At 42.6% G+C, this 21827-nt stretch overlaps 1 protein-coding gene across 1 annotated transcript in view; it reads right to left on the bottom strand.

The window, feature by feature from the left end:
• The window catches only part of TNFRSF21 (TNF receptor superfamily member 21), a 68979-nt gene that overhangs the window by 41231 nt on the left and 5921 nt on the right, over window positions 1–21827 (bottom strand). The window contains exons 2-3 of the mRNA XM_073335809.2: window positions 8142–8796; window positions 5811–6314 (exon numbers count right to left, since the gene is read on the bottom strand). Of these exons, the coding sequence (XP_073191910.2) occupies window positions 5811–6314; window positions 8142–8796 (1159 nt within the window). The remainder of the gene's footprint in view (window positions 1–5810; window positions 6315–8141; window positions 8797–21827) is intronic.

Genomic DNA, 21827 nt, shown 5'->3' on the forward strand with positions numbered 1-21827 from the left:
CATGCCAATATAACAGTGCTTGAGAACAAGGATTCCATGTCTTCCTGATTATGTTTAATCTTGCTTCAAAGAAAACTGCCAACTTTTTTCTTCTGTTTGCACTTTCCAAGTCTGAATCCCAGAGGAAATCTAAGAGAAGCAACTCCTGTATGTTCCCTTCAGCATTTAGAGGCTATGCAATTCAAGCAATGAACATGGCAAATGAAAGCTTAACAGTATGGATGTGGTATTCAGTAAATTTACATTTAAGAAAAGATCCCTCCCCACCTTTAAATACAGCCCATACACATCCAATTTAACTAGATACTGTGCTCCTGAATTTGGGATTGCCCTAAAATATACATAAACACCATTAAGGAACCAGTTTGGAAGGAGGTTACATATCCAACTATTTAGTCCACTAAGGAAAGAAAGGAGACTGCCATTTTGTAAACTACAGCTATACTTTCAAAGGGCAATTCCATCTATGGTTATAATACTATTCAACCATTCACGTAAAGGTGGATTTAGTGTAGAATCTGTATGGAAAGTTAGCAAATAATGCAAAAATGCATGCCCTAATGCAACAGAGGCAACAGAAGAGTTTTAAGGTCAACAATGCAGCTGCACTGATACTTGCCTGTTTCTGTGTTTGCAAGTTCTATCTCACTATTCCTCCTTCAGTAAGCTAGCAGGCTGCTAGAAACCTTAATGTAACTTGGGACACAGGGTAGAAGATGCAAGACTTTTAGGGAAAGAGGACCCTTTGCTTTCCTCGTCTCAACATTAAATGTAGTCCACTATTTCAAACTCACCTTTTCAAAGTCAACCCTGTTGATGTAGGATGCTTACTGGTAAAATGTGTACAAGAGTATTCACACAAAAACACACACCCCTATGGCACTGAACTGACTTCTTCCCTGCCCTGAAGAGACTGCAATTTTAACAGTCCTGGGGACGAAAGCATAATAAAAGCAGAGCAATTGACCACTGTATCTGGCACACAACTGGTAAGATCTGAGGGCTCTGGGTTTAGACTATAGTGTAGGGTTAATTAAGGAAATGAGTCCAGGCAACAGAGTAAGGGACAACTGCTAGCAAGTGGTGTAAGTTTATCCAGGAGACAAGAGGCTGTATTGCTTGCCATATAACTGCGGAGATGCCAGACACCTACGGTATGTCTACCCTGCTGATGGGAGCGTGCCTCCCAACCCAGGTAGACACATGCCTAAACTACCATGCTAGAAATAGCAGTGTGGATGTTACAGTATAGGTTAGCCAGCCAAATGACAGGGGGAAGGGTTTGGCAGACATGTACTTGGGCAGCTAGCCTGTGCAGCGACATACACACTGCTATCTTTAGCACGCTAGCTCACACCAAGCTACTGTGTCTGTCTACCACCCCGGCTGGGGGAACATGCTCTCAACGGCTGTACAGACACATCCCTAGGGTCAGCTGAAGACTGAGGAACGTTCTCTTGATGCATAGCATTTACAGCTGAAGGAGGTGCCTCTATAAATAGGCAGAGTCCAATTTCTTAAAATGGAAACAAGAGTAGAGTTCCTGCATCACTAGTGCAAGGTTGAAAGTACTTTCAATCACCCCAAGCCAGGCAATACTGTCCAAGCAGGAAATGAAAAATTTTACAGGACAAGTCAAGGGACACTTCAGCTAAAGCAGAAGTAGGAGAACCAGAATGAAGAGAACCTGGGATTTCATAGAGCTATGATTTCATTACTCATCTAGTTTAAAGAAAGGCAGACCAAGCTTAGCAGACCAGAGAGACATCTGCAGATCATTAAGTTTCAGTTGCCAGAGTAGCAAGTACTTTCAAAGCAGCTCTCCATTTCTCTCGTCTATTTTGGCAGGTAGACGGACATTAATCCCTGTTCTCAGACACTGCCTGCCAGAGAGACATTGAGATTTACATGTATCCACAAAGGGCTGTTCCTTCACAGACATAACTTCAAGTGCTATATTTTGCCATGTGTGTCTATGCCTTTTAGTGAGGTGCTCCAAACTGTCAGCAGCTCTCTGAAGAGAATAACCTTGCTGTTGTACACAAGACCATCAGGTCACTTGAAAAAATCCAGACACTCCCCGACACAGTTTGTGATTCATTGGGTCCTTTTAATAGCACCCCACCAACAAAAACAACAAAAAACCTAGCTGTAAGTATGTGCACCGGCACTTGTCCAGTGGCCAAATCCCACTTATTCACATGAGTAGCCACAGAAGTCAGTATGACTGAGTCAACAGCCAGAATTGAGCCTTGTAATTCTATTAATTCAGATGACCAACCTGTTCAGTAAGCTCAGTGACAAGTGTCACTTGAAGCCAAAGCATTAGTATGAATAACTAATGTTTACAGCTAAGATGCTAACTATTCATACTACTGTTTCAAATGGCAACCTATTTAGTCCTCTTAATATACTGTTACCTGAATTTTATATTTGTACCTGGACTAATCTCCTCCAGGCAGGGCCTGTACCTTTGTCATCCTGATGAGGCACCACAAGCCTGTGGGGATGTATACAGCAAAATCCATTGCTGGATTGAGTTTATGCACTTGCTGCCTCTCTGTTAAGCCTAGGTCCAAGTCTAAGGGATAGGAATCATTTCCCCCTTCACAGAATACTTTTAGACTCAGGAAGAAGAGTGTATTTTGAAGAATACAAAGTAAAAGCAATTTTACTTTGATGGCAAAAAAGGCATAATATGGCCTGATTTTACCTAGTTCAGAATATTTGACTTTTAAAAGCCAATGACAAATCTACAATGGTATAAGAATCCCCGTGCAAAGTGCACTTTTAATTAGGCACGTTGACATGCACTGCCAATAGTAGTTATATTTGTCAACACTTTGAAGAGTGATACAGAAGGGAAAGTTTAAAGTACAGGTGTGATCTGACTAGGCAACTATGGAGAAATGGCACTTACTCAGATCTGATCCCTTTCCAGCCTGCTTAAATGGGCAACAGATTGTACGCCAAAGCACTGTCAAGCCAGTACAGTGATGAACTTTCCAATCCCTTCCCTCCACTGGCCTTCCCTCAGCACTGGGCCAGGATTAGGGTTGCGATGCCGGGGGTGGACGGAGCATACATATAATTGTGGGTTGCAAAAAAAAAAAAAAAAAAAAAAACCACACCACAAAAAACCAACACTCCACACCACACACAAAATGCAGTTGGAGCGTCACCTTAGTAAAAAGTTTGGGAAACACTGATCTAATGATCTGAGCACAGAACCGGGATCCAGGAATAGCACAGTTCTTTCTAGGCCTCGCTCTGATACGAACCATCTGCCTGGCCTTGGGCAAACAAAACCATCTGCCTGCCTTTATGTATCTGTAAAATGGAGAATACTTTACTCTGACTCTGAAAGGACTGTAAGGATAAAGACTTTAAAGAACACTTCATTGTCTAAGTGCTGGAAAAAGCACCCTGCAGTAATTGGATTAAAGGATTAAAAAAAAAAAAAAAAAAAAAAAAAGACAGCTGCTTACAAAGCTACTGAATCTTATACAACTCTTTTCTTACCATTTTAATGAAGCCCCTGAGTTGGAGTGTTGCAGATCTAATTTATCCTTATTTATAGAACCTACTATGGCAGTTTCTCCATAGCACCAAAGTCTCAATACTCCTGTGAGGTGGGGAAGCGCTATAATTAAAGAAACTGAGGCATGATTAAGCAGTTGGCCCAAGATCAGACAGAAAACAGAACCCTGGGCTCCTATGTCTTGTTCCATAATCAGAAGGCAATCTTTCTTCCCTTGTGCAGAGAACTGGATTTAACTTCATATAACTGGTTTTAAGATCTGCAGCTAAAGACTGTGCACACAGTACCTAGACTCTCTTGGTGCAGTCTAGATATTGATTTTTACTTTTCCCCCCACCATAGTCCTTTAATCTTTGCAAGTACATCAATCTGCATCATCCACCACTCCAAAAACAGCATAGCTTGCAAAGCCCTCAACAAAAATAGAGAAGTGATGCATATCTTGCGTGGTCCAGATCTTGCAAATGTCAAGTTCTGCACTGAATTTTACAAAGCAAAACTGTAGCTTTGTATAACACACAACAAAGCCACACAAAACTTGGACCACCACAATGCTCAACACAATTCAGACTATTCAAACAATCTTATTGTCTGGGACAACCTAGGTTTATAAACTAGTGAAAAGCAATGGTTATCCAGACAGACTTTAACCTTAGCTAACCTTGAGGTGCAGTGACCTACTGTCACACCCATCTTGAGGCTGAAAATGACAACAAAAACTTGCTGCCTCATTCTTCTGCCATTCAGTGCTGTTTACAAGAAATGGAAGACCCATACCTCTAGCCTGAGGTGCCAGGGAAGGCATTTATCATTGCCACTTGGGCCGCACCCTCATGCACTCCTCCCAAAATGCTGTCTGTGCTTTCCTACAAGATTCAGTATGGGATGCACCTGTTACTCTTGAAATACCAAATAAAATGAGAGACAGGAGGCTACTTTTCAGCCTCTTGTGTTTTAATGGCAGATCAGCAGCTGACCATTGAGGGACAGACATAATCACAAGTTAGTTTTAGAAAAACCTTATACTGGATCAAAAAAAAAAAAAACTAGTCAGACATCCAAATCTGATACGTGGAAAGGATTGGTTATGTGAACTTGGAAAAATTATTTTTCAGTCCTGGTCCAGCTGAGACTTGATAATCTATAGTATCATCATTAACCTTCTCTTTTACCAGGCCCTTAGTAGAATAATTGATGCTTCTTCCCAGACACAGCAGAAGATCAAAAGTGATGGGGCATTTAACACAGGCAAAATTTATGAATAGAGTGATGGTGTTACAAATAAAGAATATATCTGCTCCCTTCCCCTCTATCAGCCATTTAGCAGTCTGATTTCAAGTAACATGAGGGTGGCCGTATTTAACTGCACCTGAAGGGAACAGGGGCTGAGTGAGCTAGAGACCCCCTCTTCCCTCCCAGCATGCTTGGGCCCTCCCCAGCTCATTCCACCATGTTTCTGTGATGCCTGTTATATCAATATCTTCATTTAATACCAGGTACTCAAGTTCACTCATCTTAGTATTTAGACTTCTAGTATCGGAATAGAAGCATACAAGTGGAGCCCTGCATATCCACGGATCGGATGCAGATACAAATTTTGAAACTGTGCAGGGCTCTAAATATAGGGTCTCAAAGGCAGGGCAGTAGCTGTCTGTAGCTCATAGCCTAGGAGGCTACTTCGCTGCCTTCGAGATCCTATATTCCTTCTCCCCCCCATATACAGAGAAAGGGGAGGTGATAGGAGCATGAGGGATTTTGCTGCCTGTCTTGATCTATCACCATGGTTTAGGCAGCCAAATAATTTGGGAAACCTCTCCAGACTTCAATGCCATACCAGCTGAGTTGGAGAAGGAGGCAGCTGCTTCTGCAAAGCAAGTCAGGAAGCCATACTCAGAAGCGGTCAAAGGATGGGCGACACAGAAGACATTTCCTCTACCTCCATTTCTGGAGAAACAGAAGAGCGAGTGGAGAAAATGGAAGGGAAGAAGACAGAGTGGGAAGAAGCTGGAGGGAAATGTGTAACCTAAGGAAGAATATTTAGTGAGGATCAGGAATGTGGGTGAAGATTTGGCTTGCTGTTGATGGACACAGTAGAGTAGAAACTTATGACTGACTTACTAAATGTGATGGTTGCAGATCAATGGCATCTGCAACCAACGTTTTTAACATGGAAGAGGCCTTGAGGAGTTCTGCAGGTAATTAATGGAGAAAGCAAGGGACACTATTCCCTGTATAACCTGCAGTTAATTTCTCGGTTGCTATTACTCACCATGCCCATTGCAGTAGTAGATCCACTTCTCTCTGTTCTGGGTTGGAGTAACGGATTTTTTCAGAGCAGCCTTTTCCACAATGGCACTGGGATCTTGCCGAGGACCCTTCTTCAGAGTTCGTGAGCTTTTCCGAACACTACACACAACTATAACCACGAGAACTAGCAGCAGAAACAGGACGATCATCCACGGTAAGTGTTCATTGATATCAAAATGCTTGTGGGCGTTCTGGCGTGGCGGTCCTCTCTTGGGGGGCACGAAGGGGATGCTCGATTTTTCACCGCTCGTCATCTCCAATGCTGGCTGCAGTTTCAGAACTGACTGGCTATGTTTGTGGTAATAATTTTGCTGGTGATTGGTAGCCCTGGAGTTTGAGATGGTCATGTTGACACCATCCGTCTCATTATCTGAGGTTTCATTGTAAATGTCTGCTGGGTCGACTGTGCCGTTGTACACATTTGGTCTATGAGAGGCAGCAAAGCTGGAAACTGAAGTGTTGACACCTGTGAACAAGAGAGAAATTGAGGACGGGGGGGAGTTGGTTTATTTTTTTAAATCTTAAGCCACACAAAGACCCCACATTTGGAATAGTCATAGCATGCTTCCTGTTAAGTTCCAAACACACAGACTTTGATGGGCTTCTACTTGTCTAGGACATCGAGGTTCAGTTTTAACTACATAAGAAATAAGAACACCACAAAGTTTGTGTCTTACACACCAGTCTGCTCACCTTATCTCTAATTACTTTGGCTTACTTGTTAGACACTGGATTTGTGGCAACTCCTCATTAAAGACTGCTGGGTGATTAGAGGGATGTTGTCAATTTATATTCAGCCTTAATTTTAGACTTTTTAAAAAAGGAAACCACGCAGCTTTTACAGAGCTTAAGGTCAACAGGAAAGCTTCTAACCCACAAACACATTCTCCCATAACGTTTGTAACTCAAATATTGCAGTAGTTAAAATTAAATTGAAACCGACTGAACTGATTTTGGTAAGAGAAATGCAGAACATAAAACGTAAGTAGCTGCAAGAAAATTATCCATTTCAGGAGCCTAGTTGTTCTTAGGAGAGGCTTGAGGTTCCTTGTCCACAAAGTAGGACTTTTAAATTGAAGGCGTTCCTTTAAGGTGTATTTTCTTTACCCATCTCGGAGTTATTTTTATTTCATGAATAGATTTATGCATTAGTGACAGCCCTCAAGTTTTAGTCAATCTTATGAATTAAAAGCCTTGTAAAAGAAGAGCAAAGAATAGCATAGCAGGGACTGTAGCCTAGTCGAGTACTCACAAGGCTAGTATTCCTGAGACTGTTTCTATTCCCAGTCCTACCAGTGACTGGCTGTAACTTTTTGTAGCCATTTAACCTCTGCCTCAGTTTGGCTGTAAACTGCATATGAATCTTGTCCACATTTGAGAGCTACAAATTAAAACCTTAGTAACTATTAAGGATTCAAGCAGAGAGAAAATTTAAACATAATGGAGGAGGTTTGAGGGTGACTAGAAATTTGGGGTGCCTCAATATGAGAATGCGTAATTTCAGACCTGTTAATGAGGTCTAGTTTTCAGGCAACACTGAGCATCTACCCTCTAAATATCAGGTCCCTTTAAGGCACCCCAAACTGAGCACTCCAACCACTGACACCCCAAAAATAATCACTTCTGAAAAGTCTCAGCTAAATGCACTACGAGTTTAGGTTTTTTGTATATTGCTCAGCTTTACTCTGCTAAGTTATTGAGGAATTATTTTGTATATAGTCAAAATGAAAACTATTTGACAGAGACTGGGAACATTTTGTATTTTTGATCATGTTAAAGCAAATAGAGTTAGATATAAAATGTACATTTTCCCCACCAGCAATGGCTTGTGGAAACCTTAAATATAAAAAAATAAGATTTAACATAAGGAGGTTTCACTCCAGACTTAATAGAAATGCCCAAACAGCTCATCTTAAGGTAGGTCATCATGGTACATATAAAAATACTACTGGAAAGGAGATTGTAACTACCTAGAAACCGTTTCAAGCTTCCATCTCTCCTGCAGAAACCACTGTTGGAACAAGGTCCTCCCTGTTCTAGTATGTTGGCTTAGCTCAGATGGGAGTGAACTACTTTTTAAGTGTGTTCCCAAACTGCGTTACAGCCTTAGAGAGCAGCAGCGCCGTTTGAGCCCATCAATGGTGCAAGAGCAAGCGCCCTTTTAACAGCATCAAGGAGCCTAGAGTTCTGCAACTTGGTCCCAACTGAATAGCTGGATTCTTGCTTCACTGCAGCAACATAGCTGTAATTTAAAATTCTAAAACCTGTTATCTTTTTAGTGGGAAAAATCTACCTTCAGGAAGATAAGTGGTAGACGGAACTTCATAGTTTACATCATCCTCTTCTGGGCTCAGTGAAGACATAACTGTGTTAGGAAGAGATGATGAGAACCCACAGATGTGATCGCTTTCCTTAGTTCCTGTCTTTATTACCACCATATTCTTCCCCAAGCAGTTAGTGTATGTTTTGCATCTCATCACACTGGAAGGCACATCAGAAAAGGTACCCCGAGGACATGGTTTACATCTAACATCTTCAGTCTCCGTTCCTTTCTTTCGCACACCCCAGCCAACAGGGCAGACTGAATAAAGGACGCAGGTATCATTAAACTGAAAGGTTCCAGATGGGCAAGTGCACTCGCGGTCAGTCAAGGCAGTGCAGTGCGTTTTCTCAACCATTGGCAGTTTGCAAGGTTTTTGACAGACATGGCATCTCTCTATACCATTCTCATGCTTAGTAAAGGTCCCATCTGCACAAGGGCTACACTCTCTTAAGGTTGTCTTTGTACAGTGCTTAGACACATAGGTTCCTGCTGGACATTTGTCACAGACCAGCTCTTTGTTAGTGGCACGGTCTAGGTGATGATATTTGCCAGAGGAGAGGCTTATGGCATTCTGTTCAGAAGTCAGCTTGGACTGAGCACTAGTGGTGCCAAGAAACACAAGTACCTGAAAGAGAGAAATATGCAAGGTATCAATAAATAAAAAGTAACAGTGAGCCCTATATCAGATCTATCCCTTCACCAATCAGTACTTGGTTAACATTGGAGAGTCATCCAAGGTAACTTCCTGCTTCTTGTACAGTACTGAGAACAGCCCAGATGTCACCAACAACGTGACTGGAGAGGTGGGGGGCCAGGATAAAGTTCTAGTATTCGGGGGAGAAGTGGCCAGTGTGGCTAGGGATTTAGCAGAAGGGGATGCAGAGGAGAGAATGGATTTTGGAGATGTATAGGATTTAGCCGGTGTCTGGATACAACAAGGAATGGACTATACCATCATTTTGATGCTTATAGCACCTTACGTTTAGTCTGTCTGAACAGCACAGTGTAAGCACTACTTCCTGTCCTTGAAGGGATTACAACCTAATTAAGGCTAGATGGCCTGCAACTTGTTTTTAAACACCCTCAATTTCAAAAATATGCACGTAAGACTCAGGACAGGGGAATCCACAGTCGTTTTACATTTTAAGGTAAGAGTTTCAACTAAGGCTTGGTCTACACTTCCGTTAGGTTGCAGACACAGCTAGCTCGACAGAAGAGAGATTCCATCAACACAGCAAAATTGGGGTGGGGGTGTCGTTTCCTACACTGACAGAAAAATTTTTCTGTCAGCATGCACTGTGTCTACGCTCTACAGGATGATGTTGACATAGCTCTGCTGACATAGACATGCAGGTGTAGTCTGTGAAGTATAGATATAACTTTAGTTTCAAACAACCTGAACGCCTCTCTACTTGGGGACCATAGCAGACGCTGAGGAAATTGTGTTACGATATAGGTGAGCCGCAAACATAGGGATGGAGATGTTTACAAACTGATCAGCAGCTGGGCGAGAGATGTACATTCATTCATATGCAAGTCAGGCAGAACTCCACACTAAAGTGTTTTATAACTGGATGTTATTAGGTTTTTCACTCTATAGAATAAGACTCATGCTAGATAAGGTTTTGTTTACATATGCCATCATATTAGTGTTTTAGCCCCATAATCTACTATGTTAGAGGCATTTCATTAAGATATTGACTTTCAGACTGTCTCAAATGCACTGTTAAGATGAAATTTTTATTGGTTTTGGGTTTTTTGTTTGGTTTTTTGGAGGAGGAATGTTATGTCTTATTTCGTTATTCACATCCTATGTCTCGTGGTAATCCAGTTCTACTGTATATGGGACATAGGTTCAATTCCTCATCCCAGTTCTTTGGGCTGACATCCAAGTTTTTAAAGCACTGACCTGCCATGCAGCAAACTAGGATTTGATTCTGGCTAAACTGGGATTGTGAATCATTCTTCAATAGCTATTTCATGTTGTGTCCAGGATTTCCTCCTCTACCCACCCCTATTTCGCTACCCCAGCTTTCACTCTTCAAGTGCAGGCGAGTGTACCAAGTCTCCTATAGATTTCACATAAAAGGTTCCAATGGAATAAAAAAATCCGATTAGAACTGAAAGAATGTCAGTGGGCTCCACCTAAACCAAAGTGGATCCAGACTGCTGGCACTTAACATTAAAAAGGTTGCAGAGCAGTTTTTAAACTAAGAGATGGGGGAAAGCAGATTGCTGCAGAGGCGCATGTGGATCGGACACAGACTTCTCTTAGAGGAGAGTCAATTGATAGAGATTCTCTAGGTTTTAGTCAGGAGGAAGGGATGAAAGAGGACAAAGTATGGGGCACATCAGACGAGAAAACATTCACAAACAATGTGACATCAGAAAAGGGCAGACAAAAACAGTGACAAGTTTTTAAACTGCTTGTACACAAATGCTAGAAGTCTAAATAATAAGATGGGTGAACTAGAGTACCTTGTGTTAAAGGAGGATATTGATATAATAGGCATCACAGAAACCTGGTGGAGTGAGGACAATCAATGGGACACAATCATTCTGGGGTACAAAATATATCGGAAGGACAGAACAGGTCGTGCGGGGGGGAAGAGAGTGGCACTATATGTGAAAGAAAATGTAGAATAAAATGAAATAAAAATCTTAAAATGAATCCACATGTTCCATAGAATCTCTATGGATAGTAGTTCTATGCTCTAATAAGAACAACACAGTAGGGATCTATTATCCACCACCTGACCAGGACAGTGATAGTGATGATTAAATGCTAAGGAAGATTAGAGAGGCTATCAAAAGAAAAAGAAAAGGAGTACTTGTGGCACCTTGGAGACTAACAAATTTATTTGAGCATAAGTTATCATGAGCTACAGCTCACTTCATCGGATGCATTCTGATGCAAAGACATGATCGGTGTAGAGAAAGTGAATAAGGAAAAATTATTTACTTGTTCCCATAATATAAGAACTAGGGGCCACCAAATGAAATTAACAGGTAGCAGTTTAAGCCAAATGAAAGGAAGTTCTTCACTCAGCGCACAGTCAACCTGTGGAACTCCTTGCTTGAGGAGGTAAGGCTAGGCTAGGACTATAACAAAGTTTAAAAGAGAACTGAATAAATTCATGGAGGTTAAATCCATTAATGGCTATTAGCCAGGATGGGTAAGGAATGGTGTCCCTAGCCTCTGTTTGTCAGAGGGTGGAGATGGATGGCAGGAGAGAGATCACTAGATCATTACCTGTTAGGTTCACTCCCTCTGGGGCACCTGGCACCGGCCACTGACAGTAGACAGGATACTGGGCTGGATAGACCTTTGGTCTGACCCAGTACGGCCGTTCTTATGGGGAAGGCTGTTGCAACACCACAGCCCATCATGCAATATGTGCAGAGTTCTAGAGGACAACTTTCAAATAGTTACAAAATGGAGAAGTTTGATAAATAAACCTAAGTCAAAATTACTTTAGAATAGTGGTTTTCAACCTTTTTCAAATTGCTGACCCCTAAAAAATTTCAAATGGAGGTGTGGACCTCTTTGGAAATCTTTGCAATAGTTTGCAGACCTCCATGGGTCAACAGACCACAGTTTGAAAGTCACTGTTTTATGGTAACAACCACCTTTTGTGGACCTTTAGACATAGTCTGCAGACCTCCAGGGGTTTGTGGACCACAGATTGAAAACCCCCTCCAGGGGTCTGCATCAGAAATCAACTTTGGGAGTTGAGTTATTAAACTAGTGAAGATTTAATTAAATACTGAAACGACTACTGGGATCAAGACCAATAAAACCTATGTATTTTAATCTAACAGCTGGGGAAATGCATCACTTTGCTGTACTATATTGTTACTTGCTCTGCTACCTATTCCAGGATATCAGCCAATGAGAATACTTAAAAACCCAACAAACATGACTCTGCAAAAAGGATACCAATGGAACAGCAAATTACACTGCATCGTTTTTGGTGCAGTCTCCAACTTCCTGGAAACGTATGCTCAGTCTAGCACATTTACATTTCCCCAGCTCAATAATTTATGGCCAAGGATTTGTACAAAACACATAATATTTTATAAAAGGAGAAATTACTTGTGTTCAGAAGTTGACAAGGATGCTTCAGCTGACATGCCAATTATTGTACATCAAATAATGGTTCTGACAGTAAATAAAGCGTTGCATAAAAGGTTTCTCCCCCTCCCCAGTACAGAAATAAAAAAGTCTCTTGCTACAGATAGGGAAACTCCACACTTGGGCCAATCTAGCTACGTAGCTCAGGAGTGTGAAAAACCTCACACCCCAAAAGATGTACTTAAGCCGACCTAAGCCCTGGTATAAATACCACGAGGTCAACAGAAGAATTCCTCTGTTGATCTATTACCTCTTGAGGGGGTGAATTAACGAGCAAGACGGAAAAAACCCTCCCTTGCTGTACAAGCGTCTACGCTGGAGCACTACACTGGCACAGTTACAGGCAAGCCCTAAGGGTATGTCTACAATACGGAGACTATAAATGCAGCCTACAAAGGGTTTTATCTGTTGGCGAAGGAACACCTCCTCCGCACAGCTCAACTGGTCCAACCAATATTGATCTGCCTTTGGTTTGCTGCCCCTCTGGCTCCAGCAGGAGGAAAAAGGGTTGCTTAGCTCTTTCAGATTATGTATTTACTAATAGGGTTTGAAACCTAGCTCATCCAGGGAAGAGTTTGGGGGCAGGCAAGTGATGCCAGGGAGCCAGACTTCTTCCCTGGAGAGAGAGAGAGAAGCAGAGGGGCTGCAGTTTTGCCAGGGGGGAGAGGGGCTGAAGATTTCAGAGTGCTGCAAGACATGCTGTTACTTTAAGAGAGGGACCAGAGAGCATAGGTCCCAGCTGCAGGTGGTGTCAAGGGATTTCTACATCTCACACAACTCTGCTGTGCAGGAGGAGAGGGCAGAAGGAAAGGTGGCACATGGAGAGGCTCAGTGGATTTCTTGGAGGTGGTGAAGATACAGAGCTGTCAACTAAAATGATAGGGGTTTTGAGGGCATGACGGAGGTAAAACATACAAGTCCTTTACACCCTGAATAGTAGGAACAGAGATGACAGAAATGTTTCAAAATACTGGTTTATAAATGGTCTTGAAAGATAACACTCAACAAAAGAGTGATAGATAGAAGAGACTGAATACAGGGGTTTTAAAGGGATAAAAACCTAGTTAAGAGTTTCTCAGACTCTCTCAACCCAGAGCCATGTTAGCAATTCGCCAGAACTCCAGGGAACCAATTCTCATTGAACTGTAGCAGAATACATGTGCATTCCACTGATCACATGAGGGGGAACTAGTGGATTGCAGAAGGCTGCTCAGATCAAGGTAGAACATGGAATTCTGTGCTTTATAGTTTACTTGGACTGCACATCCACACCTGTATTAGAACATGAGGCAGCTGCAGGCCACTGCTGGCCCACACCTCTGATTTCATGAGCATACAAATAAATGACCTAGTTAAAATGTATTTCACGTAACCCCTCACAATTAACTACAGAGCTACATACAGGGGGACATGTTCTGTTTTCTAACCCATTCTGATCACTAAATTTCTACCATTTTCTCCTAACTGTGGTAATTTTCTATAAAGGACTCAGATAATTTAACTCCAGTAGGAGTTACACTGGGGCAGCAACAGGGCAGAATTGGCTCAGAGCCATTTTGTGACTGCTTGTGGTTTTAACTATACAGGATTTCATCACATCAGCAGACAGTGAGAGCCCACCTGATCCCATTAACACCCAACCGCATCATAGGTGTGGGGCAAGCAAACCACCACAGGTTAAAATCAGCAGGACCAATAACCTTTGTGTGACCCTTAAAGGCACATTACAATCCAATTGCAATGCCTCTCAGACAGGACAATTCACATGTGTGTGGGCATCAAAGAGATGTTAAAAAGGCTAGACCTAAGAGATCAAGGAAGGGGCTGTGCATATGTTTGTGTCTGTCTTCAAGGAGAGACTGCTGAATTGGAATTAATTTGCAAACTGGATACAATTAACTTAGGCTTGAATAGAGACTGGGAGTGGATGGGTCATTACACAAAGTAAAACTATTTCCCTTTGTCAACTGCTGGAAATGGCCCACCTTGATTATCACTACAAAAGGTTTTCTCCCCCCTCCCCGCCCTCCTGCTGGTAATAGCTCACCTTAAGCGATCACTCTTATTATAGTGTGTATGGTAACACCCATTGTTTCATGTTCTTCATATAAATCTCCCCACTGTATTTTCCACTGAATGCATCTGATGAAGTGAGTTGTAGCTCACGAAAGCTTATGCTCAAATAAATTGGTTAGTCTCTAAGGTGCCACAAGTCCTTTTCTTTTTGCGAATACAGACTAACACGGCTGCTACTCTGAAACCTGTCTATATCCTGTAGCTCTATTAATCTTAAAATCAAAGATGTATATATAATGCATGAATCTAATGAATATTACCTATATTGTCTTCAGCTTTTCTATCCCTGTTATGAATGATCAGCAACTGCCTTTTGCAATCAGTGCAGCTGGATTATCTTTGTATGCACAGGAAATAGAATGTTAACTTCAAAGGGTGGGTCCTTGCGGACTCAACAATGAGGAATCTGGACACATGCCGTGCTCAAAACAGTATAAAAGAAAAACCTTGGGCTTGATCTTGCCATCTCTGGTCTGCTGAACTTTAACAGGGAAAGTTTGAGCCCTTGGATGGAGAGCTCCAAGTAATTACTTGGACGCTCTGAAAGATCCATGGAAAATTCGACATCTAAGTTGTCATTTGGACTCAGACTCTAACCTTTTGGATGAACCAGAGAGACTTATTACAAACTGGAAGATTTAACATCACTGTTATTATCCTGATCTACAAATTCTGAAATCAACTGTAATGTATAGGATTCATTTTAACCTCTTAACTGTTTTCCTGTTAAAGGTCTGGCTACCTGCATGGTTTTTGGATAAGATCTGAAGTATATTTTGATCTGGGAAGTGTGTCTGGTTCTTTGGAGCTGGAAGAACCAAATATGTGTGATTCTTGGTTTTAATAATCATTATCACAGAAGTCTGGTTTGTCTGGGCAGTACATAAGAGGCTAGAGGGCCTGAAGAGGGGCTGTCTGTGGCTTCATAATAACTAGTACAGTGTTTTTGAAGCACACATTTGTTATTGGCTTGGTGAAATCTTACAATAGAATGTACCACAAGTTTGGGGGTACATGCTCTACATTTTGGCAGTCTGACATGAGATTGGCTCTCTTTGCTGTGTTCCATACCAGGCAGCATGACAGAACGTCTCCAATCTCCCCCCGTTTAATTGCCACCACAAAGAATGGGGGGTGGGGGAAGATCGCAAATGGCAGGTTTGCAGAACTGACCCTAAAGATTGTAAGTATCCATGTCAGGAGGGATGCTAAAAACACAATCATGTTCCAAGCAGATGTGTTTAAAAAGGAAAAAAAATTAAATAAAATAAAAAAATCAAATGCTTTCTATAGTTTTCCCCCCAGTGTTAGAGGCACTTTAGGTTTACCAGATTTTCAGCTCAGTCTCAGGACAGCAGGTTTATAAAATCTCTAACACTAATATTTGTATTGCTTTAGTTAAGGCTACAATTCCCGTTTTAAGGAGGGACCCTGTCAATGTTTATCTGAAGATGCTGTGCCTCCTACAGTAATATTAGCAAGTCTCTTTGGTTTTACTTTGTGCATTTGACAGCGCTTTTGCATATAGTCAGTTTCACACTCTCCGTGCTGTACAGTGAGCTTCTCCCTTGTTGGAAGTACCTTAGAAACAAGGGAGACGAAAAAACCCTTAGAAGTTTTTTGGGGGGGTTTCAGAAGTAGGTTCTCAAGACCAAGTTCAGCAGGAGAGATCAGAAATTGGATTTTTAAAAAAGTCAATTTCCAGAAACTTTGAATTATCGTAGAATCAGAGTTAGAAGGGATCACAAGGTCCTCTAATCTAACAGTGTCCCTTTAATATACTGTAACCAATCACCATTTGCTGACAGATTAAAAAAGGGACAAGAGTTTGAGTCAACTTGAATTGGATCTCTTTCGTTGTTGTCAGACTGCACAGATGCCAAATACAAATTTTGGTCATCAGCAATGAATAAGCTCAAGTTGATTTGATTTTTTTAATCTGCAGTGCTTAAAGTGGGGAGCTGAGCCCAACCTGGCTCCTGCTACACAGGGTCACAGCACCACTGAGATTTGGCCCAGCCGTTCCACCCTCAAATTGAAATGCCACCCCATGTGCCGGGGTCAGGTACAAGCACCTGGAGCCAAGCCCAGCCAGCCCCACTGCAGGGTGAGTGCGGTGAGGGCTCTCTCTCTGCAACCCCTGCCCCAATCCTCAGGGCAAGACCCATCCCACTTTGGCCAGTGGAAGGAAACATTGGGAGATATGGCACAATAAGTCCAGGACAAGTGGAGTACCACACCTCACCCAAGGTCATGCCAACACAAGGAAAATGCTATGCTAATATACAATGTTCAATTGACCTCATCCAGGCTAAGGGACAATACAAGCCCTGGGTTACCTAAAGCTTTATTTTGTGTTTCAACATTAAAAGATAATTTTTGTATTCTTATTTCAACCTAGAGCCACCTCAAAAACCAGGAGAGATCATCCAGTGTGAGCACAAACAAGAGACTAATAGGACACTTACATATGAAAAATTGTATCTAAAGTAGGGATGTTGATTAATTGCAGTTACTCAAGCGATTAACTCAAAAAAACCAATCACAATTAATTGCAGTTTTAATTGCACTGTTAATCAATTTCAATTGGTAGTCTATTGTTTAAGTATTTTTGGATGCTTTTCTACATTTTCAAATATATTGATTTCAATTACAAACACAGAATAAAAGCATACACTACTCACTTTATATTATTACTTTTATCATCTTTACAGTGCAAATATTGGTAAACAAAAGAAACTATTTTCAATTCACCTCCTACATGTACTGTAGTGCAATCTCTTTATTGTGAAAGTGCAACTTACAAATGTAGAAATTTGTGTTACATAACTGCACTCAAAAACAAAACAATGCAAAACTTTAGAGCCTACAAGTCCACTCAGTCCTACTTCTCGTTCAGCCAATGGCTCAGGCAAACACGTTTGTTTACATTTACAGGAGATAATGCTGCCCGCTTGTTGTTCACAATGTCACCAGATAGTGAGAACAGTTTTTCTCATGGCACCATTGTAGCCGAAATTGCAAAGTATTTACGTGCCAGATATGCTAAACATTCGTAGGCCCCTTCATGCATCTGCCACCATTCCAAAGGACATGCTTCCATGCTGATGACGCTTGTTTAAAAAAAAAAAAAAATACCTTGCAATGCCGGCTACAGCAGTGCCATGAGAACAACTGTTCTCACTTCCAGGTGACATTGTGAACAAGAAGCAGGCAGCATTATCTCCTGCAAATGTAAACAAACCTGTTTGCCTGAGCGATTGGCTGAACAAGAAATAGGACTGAGTGGACTTCTAAGCTCTAAAGTTTTACACTGTTTTGTTTTTGAGTGCAGTTATGTTTTGTACATACTTCTACATTTGTAAGTTCAACTTTCATGATAAAGCGATTGCACTACAGTACTTGTAATGGGGGACCTGAAAAATACTCTCTCTTGTTTTTTACAATGCAAATATTTGTAATAAATATAAAGTGAGCACTGTACACTTTCTATTCTGTGTTATAATTGAAATCAATATTTGAAAATATAGAAAACATCCAAAATAGTTAAATAAATTGTATATTATTAATCATGTACTTAATTTCTTTAATTGCATGCTTAATTGCAATTAATTTTTTTAATTGCTTGACAACCCTAATCTAAAGCCATTAACATCTGGACCGTCAACTAGATCAGAACAGACTATTAAAGTGGCCAAAAACTTTATTAAGGCAAAGTTAAGGTTACTCAGTGACAGCGCAAGTCCTTTCAAAATGTCGAATTCAGACAAACTCAAACTTCTGAAAACCATGAAATACAGAGTTAAGGTAAACACCCCTACATCCTTAACGCTAGCTCCCTGGAGCTTGCAAGAGCCACTGGGAATTATCTGTATCTACTTCAGCTGCATTCACTGTGTTAAGTGTAGTTGTATTGAATGGTTTCAGAGTAACAGCCGTGTTAGTCTGTATTCGCAAAAAGAAAAGGAGTACTTGTGGCACCTTAGAGACTAACCAATTTATTTGAGCATGAGCTTTTGTGAGCTACACGATGAAGTGAGCTGTAGCTCACGAAAGCTCATGCTCAAATAAATTGGTTAGTCTCTAAGGTGCCATAAGTCCTCCTTTTCTTTTTGTATTGAATGGTAGAGGAATTAATTGGGGCAGCTTGGAAGAGCTGTGACTGTGACATGAGGTGATCTCATAGTGAGGTGGGATTCGAGACTAGCCTGTGGATTTAATAATGGGTAGGGGGAAAGTATCGGGTTAGATGGTGTCCCATGGGCAAGCTGTGTGAAGGTGGCGTAAAAGGGTATGAAGTGGTTGTTAAATTTTACAAGCACAGCGTTCTCACGGAGGAGTAGGTTCAGTGTTTGAATGTAGGCCATGTGCAGGTAGCACCTGTCCATTAGTGACAAGGCAGAGTGTGCGTGTGTGTTATGGGCATATGGGACAGTGCTCAAAGAGGGCAGAGTTAGGGGTGTGCAGGCCTACATCTTAACTCCCTATTTCCTGGTTTTCATCCCTTTCCAGTGGGCCATATGGTTGCTCTGAGATTCCTCTCCGGTCCTCCCCCTCCTGTACATTTTGTTGTAATTGAATGGGGACAAGTCAGGCTCTGAAATATCTGCAACATGTAGGGTTGGTGAGAGGCAGGTTTTTCCCCAAAAGGTTCCAGTTCATTCTCAGATTTCTGCCCCAGGCAGGTTTCAGCCTTGAAAGTTGCAGGCTTAGAGGTGTTAAGTGGCCCATTCATCTCCACGAGATGTTCTCAGCTGAAAAAATACCTGATGGAGATGAACACAGCCTGAAACAGCTCTGAGACATGTGAACTGCTCTGTTCATGACAGTGAGTGTTCCCTTCCCCTCTTCCCACAGCTGAAGAGTTTCTGATGTGTGCGCAGTATATCAGCTCTTCACCCCAATGTCAGCAATGTGTTCTTGGTGCATGCATCAAACCTGCCTGCTCCAAGTTCCCCACTTAGAGGGGCACAACTTCCCCAGATCCTGCTTCATATGGAGGGGCTCAGACCCAGAAAGGCAAGTACCCCCCTACTGAGAACCTGGTTCACATGAGGGAGGCTAGGGATTGGGCTCAGACCCCCAAGATGGGCAGGGCCCCACAGGTCATGGCAGACACACAGGACAGGTAGCAGGCTCGGACACCACTGGAGCAGCAGGGACCTCAGAACCAAACTCACAGAGGAAGATAGGGAGTGAGGCTCAGACCCCAGAAAAACAAGCCGTCCCCCCACAAAATATGACTCAAGAGGCAGGGAAGGGGGTCACACCCCATAGATGAGCAGGACTCTCCCAGATATTGCTGTGTACACAGAGGCAGGGAGCAGGGCTCAGACACCCCCAGAAAGGCAAGGCCCCCCACAAATCAGCTCATATTAGGACAGTAAGAGGGGCTCAGACCTCCCAGATCCTGGCACGTGCACACACAGATTCAGATAGACACCAGCTGGGCCTGAGCTATCCAGCTGGTGTATATGTCGGAGGGCGAAGAATCTTGTTAACACCTCTGCCTGCGCAAGCTCAGTGTAAGCTTTAGAAGGGACAACAGGCTCATGAGCATGTAAAGGGGGAAAAAAAAAAGCTGGTTATTTTTAGAGGCTGTTTCTTTGGAACCCCTGGGTCAAGTAGCCCCAAACGTGGATCACTAACAAAAGCCTGTACTCCATGAGACCACTCACATTGCCTTGAAATTTGGAAATCATCTAGATTTTAAGGAACTTAGAAGAGCCAAGCTTCAAACGGAAAGCTGGTCTTCATGTTAACTAGAGCAGAGTAATTGCTCTGCTGTAACAGTGGACTTGATTAACTTTAAGATGGGAAAGGGACCACTCCTGGAGTTATACCCTATCCCTAGTAGGGCCAGCTAGTTCATTTTTTCAGTGTACGAGTGCTCTTCTCATGGCACATTCAGTCTGGTCCAGTGGATGAAACGCTAGATTGGGACTCTGGACTTGGAGTCCAGGGTCTCTTCTTGGCTCTGCCGTCCCTTGCCCAAAGTGATACCTCACCTCTGTGTCCCCTCCCACTCTTATCTTGCCTACAGCCTGGTCTACACTGGACAGTGCTAGGTCAACAGTTCTCCTGGCAGCTTAGCTACCTCCTCTGGGGGAGGTAGAGCACCTACCGTGACAGCAGAACCCCTCCCAGCAGTGTAGGTAGTGTCTTCACTGAAGTACTAACGCAGTACCGCTGCAGCATTTAAAGTGTAAACAAGCCCTAATCTTTAGTGTGGGGACTGTCCCCTATGCTACAGAACAGTGGGGCCCAGGTCTCAACTGAGGTCTCTGTGTACTACTGTAATACAAATAATTGGGATAGGTTAGTAACAATTATTTTCAGCTTGAAGCCTTTGTATAGACAATTACACTTCTAAGGGAAGAAGGAAGCAGCCCCTCTGTACAGCATTTTTTAATCAACATGAGCTCCATTTGAATGGAAATGTGTCATTTTATTTATTGTGCATTTAACCTGGAACATAGGAGCATTTCTACAAATTAAAATAGAGCTAGTAAGTCTGAGCAGGGAAAGCATACAGCTGGGATTCTGATATCTTGGGCACTTGTACCAATTTGCCAGACTGAAAACTCTGCTGTATCAGACACTGCCTAGTCTCCCATTCTCCTGTGCATGCACTAACTAGCGTGGAGATAAGAACTCTGAATAGCCCAGGCGCACAGCCAGTTAGAGGTGGGTAGGTGTGTACCAGAGGGAGTGCAGGCCACCACTCACAAAAGCTTGAGGTAATGGTTTGGAAGCCAGGGCTGTATACAGGGCATCCAGAAGTTATTCAGTTTTGTTCTCCACCCGGACCACCAGCACACAAAAAACAAACAATGCTTGTGTCACTTGGCTTGTGAAAGATTCAAGAAGACAATGCGACAGCCAGGAACTACAAAAGGACATTAGTTAAAAATTAAGGCAGTGTTGATAACAGATTCCTCATTCCCATGACTTTGCTTAGTAATTTCAAAAATCAGATTGAAGTAGCTGACTAAGCTAATACTTCTCATATCAACAGTTGCAGGAGCATAGGTGGCGGGTGGTGCAGGGAGGCTAGCCCCAGCTCCGCCCCTCCCCCATGACAGGAGCCCCATACCCCTGCCTCCCTTATGGCTGGAGCCCTGAGCCACCCCCCCCCCACCTGCCTGGAGGAGCCCCGGGCCAAAGCCCCAAGCACCCCCCCACACACACACCCACCCCTGCCTGGAGGAGCGTCTGTTTGATATGCCCCATGCAGGTCTCAGCTGGCTGAGGTGGTGGTACGGAACACGCTACTCAGCTTCCTGGGCTCATCAGTAATCTCCATGGAGTCCAGAGGAAGCTGAATAGCACATACTGTCTCCTTGGCCGCCCTGAAACCTGCATGGGGCATAATAAAATCAAAAACTTCCCCCAAAACCCTGCAACGGGGGGTGGGGGTCTGGCAGTAGCACCAGGAAAGGCAG

Source organism: Lepidochelys kempii, chromosome 3 (assembly GCF_965140285.1).
Source record: "Lepidochelys kempii isolate rLepKem1 chromosome 3, rLepKem1.hap1, whole genome shotgun sequence".
In the NCBI taxonomy this organism is placed as follows: domain Eukaryota; kingdom Metazoa; phylum Chordata; order Testudines; family Cheloniidae; genus Lepidochelys; species Lepidochelys kempii.